This window comes from Drosophila arizonae, chromosome 2 (assembly GCF_054131065.1).
Source record: "Drosophila arizonae isolate 15081-1271.41 chromosome 2, UAZ_ARI_1.0, whole genome shotgun sequence".
NCBI classification, from domain to species: Eukaryota; Metazoa; Arthropoda; class Insecta; order Diptera; family Drosophilidae; genus Drosophila; species Drosophila arizonae.
The window spans coordinates 33595200-33612831 of record NC_142922.1 but is presented as its reverse complement, the minus strand read 5'-3'; the positions used below and the strand labels follow the sequence as shown (position 1 = coordinate 33612831).

General features: G+C 37.3%; 1 protein-coding gene across 4 annotated transcripts in view; it reads left to right on the top strand.

The window, feature by feature from the left end:
- Rat1 (5'-3' exoribonuclease 2 Rat1) overlaps window positions 1–17632 on the top strand; it is a 42910-nt gene that overhangs the window by 9556 nt on the left and 15722 nt on the right. For all 4 annotated transcript variants that reach the window (XM_089461905.1, XM_089461906.1, XM_089461904.1 and 1 more), the window contains 2 exons: window positions 8126–8282; window positions 14283–14457. In XM_089461905.1, coding sequence (XP_089318031.1) covers window positions 8126–8282; window positions 14283–14457 — 332 coding nt within the window. The remainder of the gene's footprint in view (window positions 1–8125; window positions 8283–14282; window positions 14458–17632) is intronic.

The following is a 17632-nucleotide window of genomic DNA, read 5'->3' as shown; positions in this document are numbered from 1 at the left end:
CATATCTATGTTATAATCATAATCTGAAAGTTTCATGAAGATCGTCCGTCCATAAAAAAAGTTATTAAGCAATTAAGTTCTCATAGTAAGCGCTCACTGCCGCCCATGCGTGTTTATGCTTGTGTGTGTATATGTATGTAAATGTTTGTGTATGTGTGTGTATGTGTTTGTGTATGTGTGTATGTATGTGTGTGTGTGTATGCGTTTGTGTGTGTATGCGTGTGTGTGTATGTGTGTCTGTATGCGTGTGTGTGTATGTATGCCTGTGTGTGCGTACGTGCGTGTGTGTGTGCGTGTTTCTTGTGTAAGCTAAAAGACGCGAAAAATGATTGAAATATCTATTGCTCCAAGGGTTCAGGGGATCTCGTAGTCGAGCAGTCTCGACTAGAGCTTTCTTACTTGTTTATACTTATTTTTAAAGTCTTCTGACGAAACATCCCATAAAACTCAAAAATTCTCGTATAATTCAATTAATTCAATCGATTTCTCGCGATCCCACATTTTGCTTTGCTTGCTGCAATATTGCGGCTGAAAGCAAACAGCACATGCAAACAAGCAAGGAACTGACGCAACCAAGCTAACGGCAAAAATTCTGTATTCAGACGACAAACAAAAAAAGTTGCCGCAAACAGTTATTGCAAATTTTTTGTTTGCAGCAAAATGTTTGCACTCGTGTTCAAACGTGCAAATTTTGATTGCAGCAATCAACTTGCTGCAAATTGTTTGCATCGTGTGTACCTAGCTTGATGACGCTCTCTTATTAAGCTATTCTATTTTAGCAACCGGCTGATCAAGCAAAGCAGTGGCGCGGGTGCTAAGGGCGACGCAAGTTATGTTAGAGTAGGGGAGGTTCGAAACCTCTTCGATGTTTTCTTTTTATACCCTGAACCCATTTTCAATGGGAAATCAGGGTATAATGGTTTTGTTGAAATGTATGTAACAGGGAGAAGGAGGCGTGGCAGACCCCACAAAGTATATATATTCTTGATCAGGGTGACGAGCTGAGTTGATTTGGCCCTGTCCGTCTGTCTGTCCGTATGTATGAACGCGTCGATATCAGAAGATATAAGAGCTAGAGACTTCAAATTTTTTTCCAAATGTCTGTAATTACAGCGCGCATATCAAGTTTATCATTAAAAATCGATAACTCCTCCCGATCTTTTTTTTTTATCGATAAAAAACCTTATCGAAAACCAGTTATAAAATTATATCTTCTACACCTTTATTGCTAGAGTCTCCAAATTTGTAATGTATGTTTATATGCAATTTATACAATTTCGGTTTTTTTTTAAATTTACCCCCCCACCCTTAAATTCAACCCCTCACCCTCACTTTTGTAAAAAGCGTAGTTCAAATAGTAGAGACTTGTGCTTTGGCAATTACATGCATATCCATGTTATAATCATAATCTGAAAGTTTCATGAAGATCGTACGGCCACAAAGTAAGCGCTCACTGCCGCCCATGCGTGTTTATATTTGTGTGTGTATATGTATGTAAATGTTTGTGTATGTGTGTGTATGTGTGTGTATGTGCGTGTGGGTGTGTATGCGTGTGTGTGTGTGTATGTGTGTCTGTATGCGTGTGTGTGTATGTATGCCTGTGTGTGCGTACGTGCGTGTGTGTGTGCGTGTTTCTTGTGTAAGCTGAAAGACGCGAAAAATGATTGAAATATCTATTGCTCCAAAGGTTCAGGGGATCTCGTAGTCGAGCAGTCTCGACTAGAGCTGTCTTACTTGTTATACCCTGAACCCATTGAAAATGGGAAATCAGGGTATAATGGTTTTGTTAAAAGTATGTAACAGGCAGAAGGAGGCGTGGCAGACCCTAAAAAGTATATATTCTTGATCAGGGCGACGAGCGAAGTCGATTTGGCCCTGTCCGTCTGTCTGTCCGTCAGTCCGTCCGTCCGTCCGTCCGTCCGTATGTATGAACGCGTCGATCTCAGAAAATATAAGAGCTAGAGACGTGAAATTTTTTTTCCTAGGTCCGTGTATACCACGCGCATATCAAGTTTTTCTCTATATATCGATAACTTCTCCCGATATTTTATTATCGATTAAAAAGCTTATCGAAAGCTAGTTATTTAATTATATCTCCTACACCTTTAGAGCTAAAGCTTCCAAATTTTAAATGTAGACTTATATGTATTTTATATAATTTCGATTTTTGTTGTAATTTACCCCCCACCCCTATATCCACCTTTTCACCATCACCTTTGTAGAAGGCGTATTTCAAGTACTAGTGCTTTGTACATTTATTTTCACCATATGACTACACCTTGAAAGTTTCATTAAGAGTGTACGTCTAGAAATTAAATTATTTAACAAATAAATTCTAATAATGTTGCCCACACTACAGCGCAGCCCAAGCGCAGTCGCTTCTAATACATGCGTGTGTATGTATGTGTGTCGAAAAGAAGTGCAGACTGATTAGAATATCAGATTAGAGGGTTCAGGGTATTTCCTAGTCGAGCAGTCTCGACTAGAGTCTTCTTACTTGTTTTTTCTTACATTTTTCGTTATTTTTAAAATAGATATTTTATTGTGAAGGTGCGAGCTTGAATGAATGGCACTTAATACTTTCCATTTTCTTAGTCGAATAATTTTATAAGTTTAAATTTGTTTCGTCTTAAATAACCGTCAAATTCATATACGCAAATACATACATATGTATATATCTAATTCTGTACGTATAGAATCAAGCATTCCAACCTTATACACGCGCTCATTTGTATGTCTGTATGTATGTATGTACACATGTATGTACTCTAGCATATTCTAAGAATCTCAGTTGCGATTGATTTGTGTTTGCATTGTTTTTGAATTTCCAGCCGCTACACTGGATTTTCTTTGCTATATGGCGTCATAACAATAATGTGATTTTCTTTTAACTACTGTTGTTCGAAACGATGCGGTGGGGCTGTAGGCTGCAGCGCCGGCGATCTTTATTTTAGTTATTTCGACCAACTTGCTATTTGGCTTGGGTGCGAGTTCAAATACCGCGAAAATTTTTTTTTAAATTGCAAATTTTTGTTATTTTAGCTGCTTTATATTTTATTAATTTTATAAAAATGTTTCCTTCCGTGTTATCAATGCCTATTAAACCTATTTATGTGTACAAATACATAAATAGATGGCTGACGCATATAAATGCCGCAAAATTGGCACTATAAATGCCGATTGCCACGCCCCTAGTGGCCGTAGATTCCTCATTTTTGGCCAGTTCTTAATAGGAGCAAAATTTGAATTCTTACGCTCAAAAAATGTGAAAGTTTATTTTTCGATATGCCACGCCCCTAAAGAGGCGTAAAAATTATTTTTGGGGTATCGATAGAGGAGGCTACAAGTAACTTAACTATCTAAATTTGAAGCTTCTAGTTATTAGACTGTAAGAGATATACACTTTTGCGGTTTGCCACGCCCCCTATGGGCGCACTTGGGAGGTCAACCCGCATATACAGTTGCGAAAAATAAAATAGCACCACTTGCAAACGCAAAGTTTAAGAAGTTCTCCTAGGTGCATTTATCAATGTATTGATCTAATTTTTTCTTGTATATAAGCAGAAAACAATTAATAATCGCAACAAGCAAGAATTATCCCAAAAATATTAATCGTTTTTATATAATTCAAAAAATTCTCAAAAAAGTCGTAAAAATGCCGAAAAAAATAATAGCACCACTAACCCTTTTCGAGTGAAAATCTATATTTTTCGCAGATTTGAATATCTTCAAAAGCACTAATTGATGAGATTTGTTGGTTATATATCTATTTTGATTAAAAAATTTTCAGAATTTGTGAAAATTTTCAAAAAAAATGGGTCGTGAAGAGCATTACACCACCGAACAACCCAATCTCATCAAAAAGTTGATTTCGGCTCAAAATTTTCACAGGAAAGTTGGTCATTTGATGGGTTGTTCAAATAAAATGATCCACAATGCATTATTCCATAAAAAAAATTGATGAAAAGCGCAGATTGCGCTGAGTTCTGACCCAAAATCATGTCACTCGTCTCATTTACGAGAGTAAAAGGATCCTTTTAAGCCGGCTACTCAACTGAAAAAGGACCTAAACATATCAGCAATGGACCAAACAGTATGGAAATATTTAAGACATCACGATTTGAACACTTTCCGTTCAAGAAAAGTACCATATTTGAATATAAAACACATTTCCAAACGGATGCCGTTTGCAAGGGAAACACAAAAATTGGTCTACGCAGGAATGGAGAAACATGCTTTTGAATAATGAAAGTAAGATGCTAATTTTTAGTGGAAAAGGATCGCGGTCCTACGTGAGACATCCACAGAACTTAGAATTCGGTCCTAGATATACAAAAAAAACCCTTAAACATGGAGGATCAAGTGTATTAGTATGAGACTGATTTTTTGCAAACGGCATCCGTTTGGAAATGTGTTTTATATTCAAATATGGTACTTTTCTTGAACGGAAAGTGTTCAAATCGTGATGTCTTAAATATTTCCATACTGTTTGGTCCATTGCTGATATGTTTAGGTCCTTTTTCAGTTGAGTAGCCGGCTTAAAAGGATCCTTTTACTCTCGTAAATGAGACGAGTGACATGATTTTGGGTCAGAACTCAGCGCAATCTGCGCTTTTCATCAATTTTTTTTATGGAATAATGCATTGTGGATCATTTTATTTGAACAACCCATCAAATGACCAACTTTCCTGTGAAAATTTTGAGCCGAAATCAACTTTTTGATGAGATTGGGTTGTTCGGTGGTGTAATGCTCTTCACGACCCATTTTTTTTGAAAATTTTCACAAATTCTGAAAATTTTTTAATCAAAATAGATATATAACCAACAAATCTCATCAATTAGTGCTTTTGAAGATATTCAAATCTGCGAAAAATATAGATTTTCACTCGAAAAGGGTTAGTGGTGCTATTATTTTTTTCGGCATTTTTACGACTTTTTTAAGAATTTTTTGAATTATATAAAAACGATTAATATTTTTGGGATAATTCTTGCTTGTTGCGATTATTAATTGTTTTCTGCTTATATACAAGAAAAAATTAGATCAATACATTGATAAATGCACCTAGGAGAACTTCTTAAACTTTGCGTTTGCAAGTGGTGCTATTTTATTTTTCGCAGCTGTATATACAGTCTGTGAAGAAACACTTTACACAGTGGAAAAAAACTCAATTTTTTTACTTTATGTGCAAAAATAAAGAGTTTTCGTTTAATTTAGCTAATTTTTTTCAATGGTTAACTGTTTAATAGATTTTTTTTTTAAATTAAATTATAAAAAACAGAAACAAAAACAATAAGGGTGAAACTTAAAAAACAACAAAAACTTAGATTACTCATATTTGACACTGTCAAGAAACTATTTACACATTTTGTTCTCTTCGTCTGTTTTGCTCTCATTCTAAGAAATAACGGTGCTTTACTGTCAACTATGCTTTTAGAATCTCTGTATGCATCTCGATTTTTGTGTTTATTTTTCACTTTGTGCGAAATTTGGCTGAGTTCACATGAAAAAAGCAATTCAAATTTTGTTTAATAATGCCTGGAAAGAGATTAAGTTTCGATTTTGTCCAATTGATCTTCTGGAATCGGCAGTTGGGCAAATCAGTTCCAGAATTAGTGGAAATGTTTTCCGTGTCGAGAAAAACAATATACAACGTTCTCAGTCGCGCGGAAAACGAGGGAAGATTTGAGGCAAAGGGTGTAGGTGGCCGGAAACAAAAGATTTCTGATCGGGTGATGCGAAAGATAAAAGCAAATCCCCAAACCTCGACCAGAACTCTTGCCAAGGAGCTCAAAGAAGAGTGCGACGCAGATGTGTCCCACGAAACTGTCCGTCAGGCCATTCTACGGCATGGGTATTCTTCGAAAGTGGCACGTAAGAAACCCTTGCTGTCGTCGAAGAACGCGGAAAAGCGCTTCTCTTTGGCTCTTACTATGCTTAGGCACCCAGAGGACTATTGGAAGGACGTTATATTTTGCGACGAGACCAAAATAATGTATTACAACGAAGGTCCGCCAAAAGTATGGCAAAAAGTCTTTACAGCTTACGATAAAGCGAATATCATTCCAACAGTCAAATTTGGAAAACTGTCGGTTATGGTTTGGGGCTGCATATCCAGCCAAGGAGTTGGTGAACTGGTATTCATTGAAAACACCATGAATGCCGAACAATATCTTCAAATTTTGAAGTCCAATTTACGCCAGAGTGCAACCAAATTTGGCTTTATAACCGAAAAAGGCCAACGATCCTAAACCTAAGGAGTATAATGTACGCAATTGGCTACTTTACAACTGTGGAAAGGTCTTGGATACACCACCCCAAAGCCCAGATCTCAACCCAATCGAACATGCATGGTCCTATTTGAGGAAAAAGGTTGGAAAAAGGAATCCAACCAACCGTGGACAGTTTAAAGCTTTCGTAATAGAGTGACAGAAAACACCCCTAGAATATATTCAAAACTTGGTCAACTCTATGAAAAGAAGACTCCAATATGTACATAATGCTAAAGGGGGCCATACTAAATACTAAGTTTTTAGAAATTAGCTATAATTAGTTTTACATTTTAAATTTAGATTAATATGTATGAAGTCTGTAAAGAGTTTCTTGACAGTGTCGAATATGAGTAATCTAAGTTGTTGTTGTTTTTTAAGTTTCACCCCTATTGTTTTTATACCCTGAACCCATTGAAAATGGAAATCAGGGTATAATGGTTTTGTTAAAAGTATGTAACAGGCAGAAGGAGGCGTGGCAGACCCCACAAAGTATATATATTCTTGATTAGGGCGATGAGCTGAGTCGATTTGGCCCTGTCCGTCTGTCTGTCTGTCCGTATGTTTGAACGCGTCGATTTCCGAAGATATATGTTTGAAAACATGCGAATACTGGATGACCTGCGAGTCATCGAACAAAAAATAAAAATTTTTACAACCACAACATTTTTGGGCCCCTGGCAGAATGTTCAAACATGAACATACATAATAATAAAAATAGAGACAGTACTCGAATAACCTGCGCGTTATCCGACACAAAGTAATAAATATGTCATCCCTTAGTTGCAGCGACCAATGCAGCGTCTAATATATGTAAATGTAACGTGAGCCTGGGCCCAAAGATTCAAAAAAAGGGACACTTAAGTAAACATCTGGGCACTTGTTTGTGTGAGAAAATGCACCCTTCCAGTGACTGGAAGTAGTTTTAAGAGTCTCTGTTAGGTATATAAGAACTAGGATTTTAAGCAATAAACAGTTCAGTTAAGATCTTGAATTCGGCAAATGTGGAGTGTTTTTCATTTTAACGCTCTAACAATATAAGAGCTAGAGACTTCAATTTAAAATGACCGTATATACAGCGCGGACGTCGAGTTTGCTTTTAAAATTCGATTAATCATCCCGTTATGTTTTATCGAGTAAAAACATTCAAGTTCAAGTCAGATGCCACTATAGCTAATTGTGAATGATTTTTCATTTTTTAAAATTTCTCAAATATTCAATATATCATGCTGAAAGTTTCATTAAATTCCGTTCAGTCAAAAATTAATAAAAAATAATTAAATATTTGGCCAATTAACAAACGCACGTGCAGCAGCTACAACAGCATCGTATGCGTGTGCACAGTTACATTGAAACTTCTTCTAGAAACATTCGTTAAATCACATCAGCTGTTAGTTTCGTTTAGTTTTGGTAGATGGCGCTGCAGCAGTGAATCTATTTTAGCTTTGCCAGCGCTACTTGGCGAAGTGAGGTGGCGTAGTGTGTTAGCTGCATGACGATCGTTCGAGAAGTCGCGGTTCGAATCCCGATCGGTGCAACTGATGTTAACTTTTTTAATTGTTTCAAAATATTTTTATGTTTTATTAAATGAGTTTGGTATTTTATTTATATTTTTAAATACATCGAAATTGAAATTTCAGACATACTAAATGGACATTTTTATTTGTTGGGTTCAGGGTAGTATCTAGTCGAGCACTCTCGACTAGAGTTTTCTTACTTGTTTATATATGAAATAAAAATCTGAGCTTTATTAATTGTAGGTGAAATTACCGAAAATTCATTTATATCTCGGAAAATACGTTTAAGCACGTTCCCACTAGAATTGATTTATCTAATATTTGTTGAATTACAATTTTAGGACTCAACTATTATTGACTTTTACCCCGAGGATTTTAAAATAGATCTGAATGGAAAAAAGTTTGCGTGGCAAGGAGTTGCTTTACTACCATTTGTGGATGAAAACAGACTGTTTAAGGCACTTATACCTCTTCATAGCCATTTAACTGAGGAAGAAGGTAAGTTTTTATACCCTAAACCAAAATTATAATGGTTTTGTTGGAATGTATGTTACAGGCAGAAGGAGGCGTGGCAGAACTCACAAAGTATATATATTCTTGATTAGGGTGACGAGCTGAATTGATTTACCCCTGTCTGTCTGTCTGTCCGTTCGTCCGTCTTTCAGTATGTTTGAACGCGTCGATTTCAGAAGATATAATTGCTAGAGACTGCATTTTTTTGTTCTTAGGACCACGTGTGCCACGCGGATCTCGAGCTTTGCTTCAAAAATCGATAGCTTGCCAGATTATTTTGTTATCGATAAAAACCTATTTAAGGCTAGAGTCGCCAAATTTAAAATGTATATTTATATGAATTTTATATAATTTCGCTTTTTGTTTAAATTTACCCCCCACCCCTATATTCTCCCCTTCGCCCACTTATTTGTAAAATACGTATTTCAAATACTAGAGACTGCTTTAGCCAATGCTTGCAAATACATGTTATAATCTTAATCTGAAAGTTTCACGAAGAAAGTACATCCACAAAAAATGTTATTGAACAATTAAGTTCCATTAGTAAGCCACCACTGCAGTGCACTGCAGCCCATACGTGATTATGCGTGGGTGCTTGTGTGTGTGTGTGTATGTATCTTTGTGTGTTTTTGCGTGTGTGTGTGTGAGTGCGTGTTTTCTATGTAAGCAGAAAAAATTATTGAAATAGCTATTGCTCGAAGGGTTCAGGGGATCTCGTAGTCGAGCAGTCTCTACTAGAGCTTTCTTACTTGATATATTTATTTCAGGAGGGTGGATGTACAATTTTCGCTAGTAATTAGTGGTATTTTAATGATGTACAACAGGATTTTGTCGTTGGTGGCTGATTTTTGAAAATTCTAATAATTCCCCAATGTAGATGAACATAACCTCTTTGCCGTACAATTGTTCAATTTTTTTCTACTTCGTATTCTGATAGTATCATGGAGTTTACTGTATTATTTTTTGCCCAATCAACGGCGTGAATTAAGTTATTCAATTCTTCTTTCAGAATTTGAAGTATGTATTTTAACAAAGAAATTCTTTCATTATTAAAGGTTTTACTCTCTATATTTGCTTTGAAAATGTTGTTATAACTAAGGGTTAGATCATTTATTCTGTCATTAAGTACTTTATTTATGTTTAGTTCTCTATTATTGTTTTTAAGTTCTTTGGTGATCGGGTGAACCGGCCAATCATTTCCATGCAGTGCCCAATGCCCTGGCCTTTCTTCCAAATGGTTTAAGCCGTTTTAGCTAATTTTCGGCCTTTGCTAATTCCAACTTGAGGAAATGAAAAAGTAGGTGTGACCTTCGCCGATCTGGTACTTCCTGGTGGGTGTTTTCTTTTTGTTATGATAGTTCAAGTCCAGTTCTTGTTTGTATTTTATTTTTTCAGTGATTTCTTCTCTACTAACTTGTAATTTCAGTGGGTCTTTTACTAATCTATTTCCGAAAAACATCTATTGGTTTAGTTTTTGAGGTTGAATGTACTGAGGCATTATATTCCTGTATGACTCTATGAATCAAATCTTCGAAATCTAGTGAACTTTCGTCAGTTTTCAGGCATCTTATAATTTCAGTCAGAGTTGTGTGGAATCTCGCGACCTGGCCGTTGCTAGTGGAGTTATACGACGGTGTTATGTAGACTTCTGCTTGTAACTGATCCTGTAGTAGAAAATTTATGGCTGCTGAATTTAGCGCTCGCTCATTATCCATCACCACTAATCTGGGCATACAGAAAGCTGTCATAATTTCTCTTAACGGGTTTTTTATATCTTACGACGCTTTTGATTTTATTATCTTTATTTGTGCAAATTTTGAAAATTTATCAATGGCTGTGAGGACTAATTTTTTTGTGTCGTGGAGATGTCAATATGGATTATTTCCCCAGGGTAAGTTGGAACTGGGGTGGATTGGATTTCCCCATGAGGCGGATTCCCCTTAGGATATCACCTAGCGTTCTTTGGAAAATGAACGAGGTGTTCTTAAGACCGAAACGCAGTCGTGTAAATTCAAATTTTCCACCGTTTATTGCAAAGGCGGTTTTCTCCATATCCCCTTCTTTCAAAGAAATTCGGTGAAATCCGCTCTTGAGATCTAGTACGGAGAAGTATTTGTTACCGCCCAACTGTGCAATTATCTCACCGATCTCGGGGCTAGGGTACCTATTCAATGTGATTATAGAATTGAGTTTCCGATAGTTTATTACTACTCTGAACTTTCTTTCTCCAGAGGCATCGCCTTTTTTTTGGTACCATCCGTTGTACGGTGACCATGTAGGTCTAATAATGCCATCTTGCAGCAGTTGTTTCACCTGTTTTTCTACTTCTGTTCTAAGCGAAGCCGGGAAAGGATAGTGGTTACTGTAAACCGGAATATCCGATGATGTTCCCTGGTAGTGTAATTCAGTTTTTCGTCCGGGTCTGCGAAAAGGTCGGGATATTTTTGCGTAAGGAAATCTAATAGTTTGACGGAGTCATGTGTTCTGTTCTGAGTTTGGAGTTGAATATAATTTTGGCTTGAGCCAGTGTCAATAAGGAAATTAAGTGTGGTACCGTCTTACGTTACACACTTGAAATAGGGTAACGATGATATGTAAAGTCTAAACAAGTAAGAACGTTGCAGTCGGGCGTTACCGACTGTGGTATGCTCATTCACACCCCATCAGCAATTTAGTAGCTGTTTCGCTCTATTTGCCACACCCCTACTGGGCGTAGACCTCATTTTTAGTCAGTTCTTAGAACGAGATAACGGTACCCTAACTACAAAGTTTGAATACTTACCCTCAAAAAATGTGAAAATTACAGGGTATTTTTCGATATGCCACGCCCCTAACGAGGCGTACAAATTATTTTTAGGTGATCGAGGTTACTGGTAACTTAACTATCTAAATTTAAAGCTTCTAGCTATTATACTTTAGGAGATATAAACTTTTGCGGTCTGCCACGCCCCCATTGGACGGACATATATCCGACAAAACTTTTTTGTCTTGGGTGCTCAGGCCGAGTATATAGTGTCCAATAGTGTCCAAAAAATATCTTCAGGTCCGATTTGCCACGTCCCTAATGGGCGTAGACCTGTAATTTTTTATGGAATCATAACATTAGCTGACGTGCAAAATTTCAGCGCTATAGCTGTAATACTCTTGGAGATACAGTTTTATCCGATTTGCTACGCCCCAATGGGCGTAGATATATCCGCCATAGCTCGTGATCTTGGGTGGTCGATGCAGGCCTATATTCCGAATTTCCGCTTTCTAGCTCTTCAATTAATATGATTTCTGACATATCGAAAAATGCATTTTCCGATTCGCCACGCCCTTGTTCTTGTTCTTATTCGGCACCTTGCTCACAGAAAGCGACTGCTTCGGCTACCTCGAGGTTCTCGTAATAAGTCTGTTCCTCGACTTCTTCGTTTGCTTGATCGGGTGTTCGGGTTACGGCCCACTTGTGGAAAGGGGTCGCATTCCAGTGCTGGGGTTGAAGGCTTGCTAGTTAGTTGTATTTGATAACTGCTGATTATGGGATGCGAAACTAGGAGCGGAGGACTCTCTAGGGGGCAGTGCTGGTATTTGCCGGACCTTCGGAACTAAGGTATTTTGTTCTTGGTTCTCTACCAGCTCGCACAGGTGTAGAGCATGGCTGAGATCACGCGGTCCTTGATCGCCAATAGTGTGGGTAAATTACCGTTTAATTCTCTAACAAAGGTGTCCAAAGCCTTTTTCGATAGCTCTGAGTCAATGCCCTACTACTTTCGGGTGTCAACTCTTGGACAGTGATCTGGTTTAGTATCAAGGAGAGTAATGATCGCGTGATAGAATTCGGCAGTGGTCAGTTTGTCAGCTGGTTTTCTAGTGTTTTCAGATCGCGCTTATCAGTGAAATGATGTGTTAAACATTTTGAAATAGTCTTCCAGTTCAGAGGCGTGTTATATGATTCCAGGACTACGTCAGCTTCACTGGTAACTTTGTTACGAATTTCTAGAGCTATGAGATAATAGGCATGTGTATTTTTCCTACCTTCGTATAAGCTCATAATACGTGATACATTCTTCTTCCAAGAGCCGAACTCGGTACGATTTCCAGAGAACTCCCTAACCAAGTTCGCAAAGTCTGGCAATTTTTCCTGGTCTCCTGGACTAGGTGTTATAACTGGTACGTCGGTTAGCGTTTCTGCCCTATCATTCTGGCCCTGGAAAAATATCTTAATCAGCCTCCTAATAACTTCTTTTAGTTCTGGGCTAGCTACCGGAGTGATTGATGCATTTGGTTCTTTTTGACTGGTGCCGGTCCTAAGGGCGGCCAACGAGCTTGCTAATTCTTTATCCATAATTTTGATTTAACTTGATTAGGCACTGTTTTGTTTTTAGACGGACAACTTTTAGTGGCGACCACGTCCAAGGGTTATACTTATCGTGATTTAGTTTCCAAGATTCGGATAAACCAAAAGAAAAACAATATCGGAATAGATCGATTTAAATCGTTATAATATCGAAATGAATTGTTAGTATAGTCTCATCGAGTTCAGCTGCCAGTCACAGACTACTCTTCGTCAGGTGGCGTTTTCTATTCTTTCCGTTTACCAACGGCCGCTGTCGCTGCCGAGACTTGTGGAGAAGCAGAGGCGCCAAGTTAGTGGTAGGGGGAAGAGAAAGTGCTATGCATTGACTGGTGTTAACTTATATATATGATCAGGGCAACAAGCTGAGTCGACTTAGCTCTGTCCGTCCGTCCGTCTCTCCGTATGTTTGAAGGCGTAGATCTCGGCAGATATGAGCTAGAGACTTAAATTTTTTCCTAGATCCGTGTATACCACGCGCATATCGAGGTTTGCTTCAAATATCGATAACTTGCCCCGTTATTTAATTATCGATTAAAAACCTTATCGAAAGCTAGTTATTTACGTATATCTCCTACACCTTTAGAGCTAGAGTTACCAAATTTGTAATGTAGATTTATATGTGTATTTACCCCTCACCCCTAATTCAGCTTCACCCACATATTTGTAAAATGCGTATTTCAAATACTAGAGACTTGTGCTTTGGCAAATACATTGTTACATATCTATGTTATATTCATAATCTGAAAGTTTCATGAAGTTAGTCCATCCACAAGAAAAGTTATTAAACAATTAAGCTCCCATAGTAATCCACCACTACAGCCAATGCATGTTTATGCATGCGTGCGTATGGCTGTGTGTGCCTATGCGAATAATTATTGAAATATCAGTTGCTCGAATGGTTCAGGGGATCTCATAGTCGGGCAGTCTCGACTACAGCTTTCTTACTTATTTCTTAGTGCGTTTGATTTCTTAAATTCAGTTTTTACATTCTTTATTTATTTTTTGCAAAAAATTTTTATACCCTGAACCCATTTTCAATGAGAAATCAGGGTATAATGGCTTTGTTGAAATGTATGTAACAGGCAGAAGGAGGCGTATATATACTTTATATATATATATATATATATATATATATATATATAACGAGCTGACTTGATTTAGCCCTGTCCATCTGTCCGTCCTTCCGTCTGTCTGTTCGTCTGTCAGTATGTTTGAACGCGTCGATTTCAGAAGATATAATAGCTAGAGACTTGAAATTTTTTTCCTAGGACCCAGCATGCCACGCGGATATCGAGTTTTGCTTCAAAAATCAATAGATTGCTTCGTTATTTTGTTATCGATAAAAAACATCGAAAACCCGTCAGGAGGAACGTGGCAGACTCCAGAAAGTAACTATATTCTCGGGACGACGCGGAGTCCGTCCGTATCATCAAACATTTGTATTTGTATAAGCTATGTGCAAGATTTGGAGTATGTTTGAACAAACTGCGCTCAAAATATATTCCAGCCATAATCACTTACTGTTTCTTAATTATTTTGCACATAATCGTTTTGCTAAATGCATCATCTTATTAAGAATATTAACCTACAAGAAAACCAATTATGTTTAAATAAATAAAAATATATATTGATCTATTTATTTACAGTCAAACGTAACAAAAAAGGAGAAAATAATTTATACATAAGTAAATTTAGCCCTCATTATGAAACGGTTAAAAAACTGTATCAAAAGGCTGAAAAATCACCGAATGACTTATCTATATCATTTAATGGAATGGGCGGGACTATTTCAATATGCGAGATAAATACAGCTATAAACGGGTAAGTATATGATTTTCTATATACATATGTATATATATATATGTTAAGCGCTCCCACACTAGAGCACTAGTGATTGGGGACGCTGTGTTGAGTTCTTGTGAATATAAACAACTTTGTGTTCAATGAAATAATATATTTTATATAATTTAGTAACAATAGATCTAAACTCTCTCTAGTCCGAATATGAACTGGCCCAAATCAGTTCTACTGGTTGAACTCTCCAGCCTCCTTAGATTGTCGATAGACTTAACTCTTAACTCTTCCCCTTTTATTTCATTCCCTCTGGCATCTCGGAAATTCTATTACCATGACTGTTCGAAACTAGGAAGGATATACCACGTGTAAAATGCTGTGGATGCTCATACCACGTGTAAAATGCTGTGGATGCTCATACCACGTGTAAAATGCTGTGGATGCTATGAGTGCTAAGGAAGTTAAAAGAGGATTATTACAATATAATTAAATGAGCGCTTTCCCTCCTCCTTTCCTTCCCAGTGGAGATAAAAATGTTATTAATGTTCTCGCAGAATTACTTGCTGTGCAGATAAATATGTTAGTAATGCTCTCACATAGTAGCAAACACTTTTTTATAATTAACGTGAATATTATTTCTTTAATATTCTTTCATTGAATTACTACGTGTATTTCTTCGTGTGTTATTGTGTTGTCTGTTATATAAGTACTTCAATTACTACGTGTGTTATCTTTTAGTTTCCGAACCGGCAAACAATTTTTATTGTTTTATATAGCATGAGAAGCCCTTAGGATCCTTTTTGGTGTAAGACCTACTAAGGTGAGGGGGGTTCCACAATCGTCTGGTATATCTGTTGCAATTCGCTTACGATGCATTTATTTATTCATTTTGTTTTTATACCCTGAACCCATTTTCAATGGGAAATCAGGGTATAATGGTTTAGTTGAAATGTATGTAACAGGCAGAAGGAGGCGTGGCTAGACCCCACAAAGTATATATATTCTTGATCAGGGCAGGGGTACGAGCTGAGTTGATTTGGCCCTGTCCGTCTGTCCATCGGTTTGAACGCGTCGATTTCCGAAGATATAAGATCTAGAGACTTGAATTTAATAAATAATAATAAATAATAAAATGACCGTATATTCAGCGCGTATGTCGAATTTGCTTTTAAAATTCGATAAATCATCCCGTTATGTTTTTATCGAATAAAAATATTCAAGTTCAAGTCAGTTGCCACTATAGCGCAGCCTCCAAAAGTAAGATGGCGTAGTGACTAGCGGCATGACGCTCGATCAAGAAGACGCGGTTCGAATCCCGATCGGTGCAGCTGATGTTAATTTCTTTAATTGTTTCAAAATATTGGTTTTGTACAATGTCCGTCTTACTGTCCGTACGTCCGTCCGTCTGTATGAACGCAATCTATTTCGGCGCTATTGAAGCTTGGAAATTTGGAACCCATACTCGTGTATATCTCCGATTTATAAAGTGATAAATTTTCTTGGTCCGCCCACTAGGGGCGTGGAAAATTGGAAAATGCATTTTCCGATATGCCAGAAATCATATTAGTTGAAGATCTAGAAAGCTGAAATTTGGAATATAGATCCGCATCGACCATCCAAGATCACGAGCTATGGCGTATATATCTCCGCATAGAACGCATAGGACTACAACACCGTGTTTAAAACTGCTGTTCCGCATTTCTATAATCTGTCTGAAAACCGGCATTAGATTTTCCAGCATGATAATGCTCCAAATCAGACCGCCCGATCCGTGAAGTCCTGGATTCAAGGCCAAAAAATTGATCTCATGCTTGGTCAACCATATCCTTGAATTATATTGAAGAACTTTATAATTGCATTCCTAATCGAATTTTTTAAGTAATTTAAAAAAAAAAAAACAAGTTAGAAAGCTCTAGTCGAGACTGCTCGACTACGAGATCCCCTGAACCATTGGAGAAAGCTGAAAGACGCGAAAAATTATTGAAATATCTATTGCTCCAAGGGTTCAGGGGATCTCGTAGTCGAGCAGTCTCGACTAGAGCTTTTTTACTTGTTTTATAACTGGTTTTCGATAAGGTTTATTATCGATAAAAAAGATCGGGATGAGTTATTGATTTTTAATGATAAACTTGATGTGCGCGCTCTAATTACGAACATTTAAAAAAAAAATTGAAGTCTCTAGCTCTTATGTCTTCTGAACTCGACGCGTTCATACATACAGACAGACGGACAGACGGACGGACAGACAGAAGGACAGGGCCAAATCAACTCAGCTGTTCAAGAATATATATAATTTGTGGGGTCTGCCACGCCTCCCAACGAAAATAGGAAATCAGGGTATAATGGTTTTGTTAAAAGTATGTATGTAACAGGCAGAAGGAGGCGTGGCAGACCCCACAAAGTATATATATTCTTGATCAGGGCGACGAGCTGAGTCGATTTGGCCCTGTCCGTCTGTCTGTCTGTCCGTCCGTCCGTATGTATGAACGCGTCGATCTCAGAAAATAAGAGACGTGAAATTTTTTTCCCAGGTCCGTATATATCACGCGCATATCAAGTTTTTCTTTATATATCGATAACTATTCCCGATATTTTATTATCGATTACAAACCTTATCGAAAGCTAGTTATTTAATTATATCTCCTACACCTTTAGAGCTAGAGCTTGTAAATTTTAAATGTAGACTTTTATGTATTATGTATATATATATATGTATATAATTTCGGTTTTTATCAAAATTTACCTCCCACCCCTATATCCACCGCCTCACCCTCACCTTTGTAAGATGCGTATTTCAAGTACTAGAGACTTGTGCTTTGGAATGTACATACATTTTCACCATATGATTACGCTCTGAATTCATTAAGCTTGTACGTCTAGAAATTAAATTATTCAACAAATAAATTCTTATAATGTTGCCCACACTACAGCGCAGCCCAATCGCAGTCGCTGCTTACTGCGCAGTTAGCAAAGCGCGTTCTAATACATGGGTGTGTATGTGTGTCGAAAAGAAGTGCAGACTGATTAGAATATCAGATTCAGGGTATCTCCTAGTCGAGCAGTCTCGACTAGAGTCTTCTTACTTGTTTAAAATAGAAATAGATGTCGTATAATACAAAAACAATTTAAAGATGAAGCTCTGATGGTTTAGCTCTCATTCAGCTTTTTGATTGATTGTAAAGAGGGGCGCTAATGTGATGAC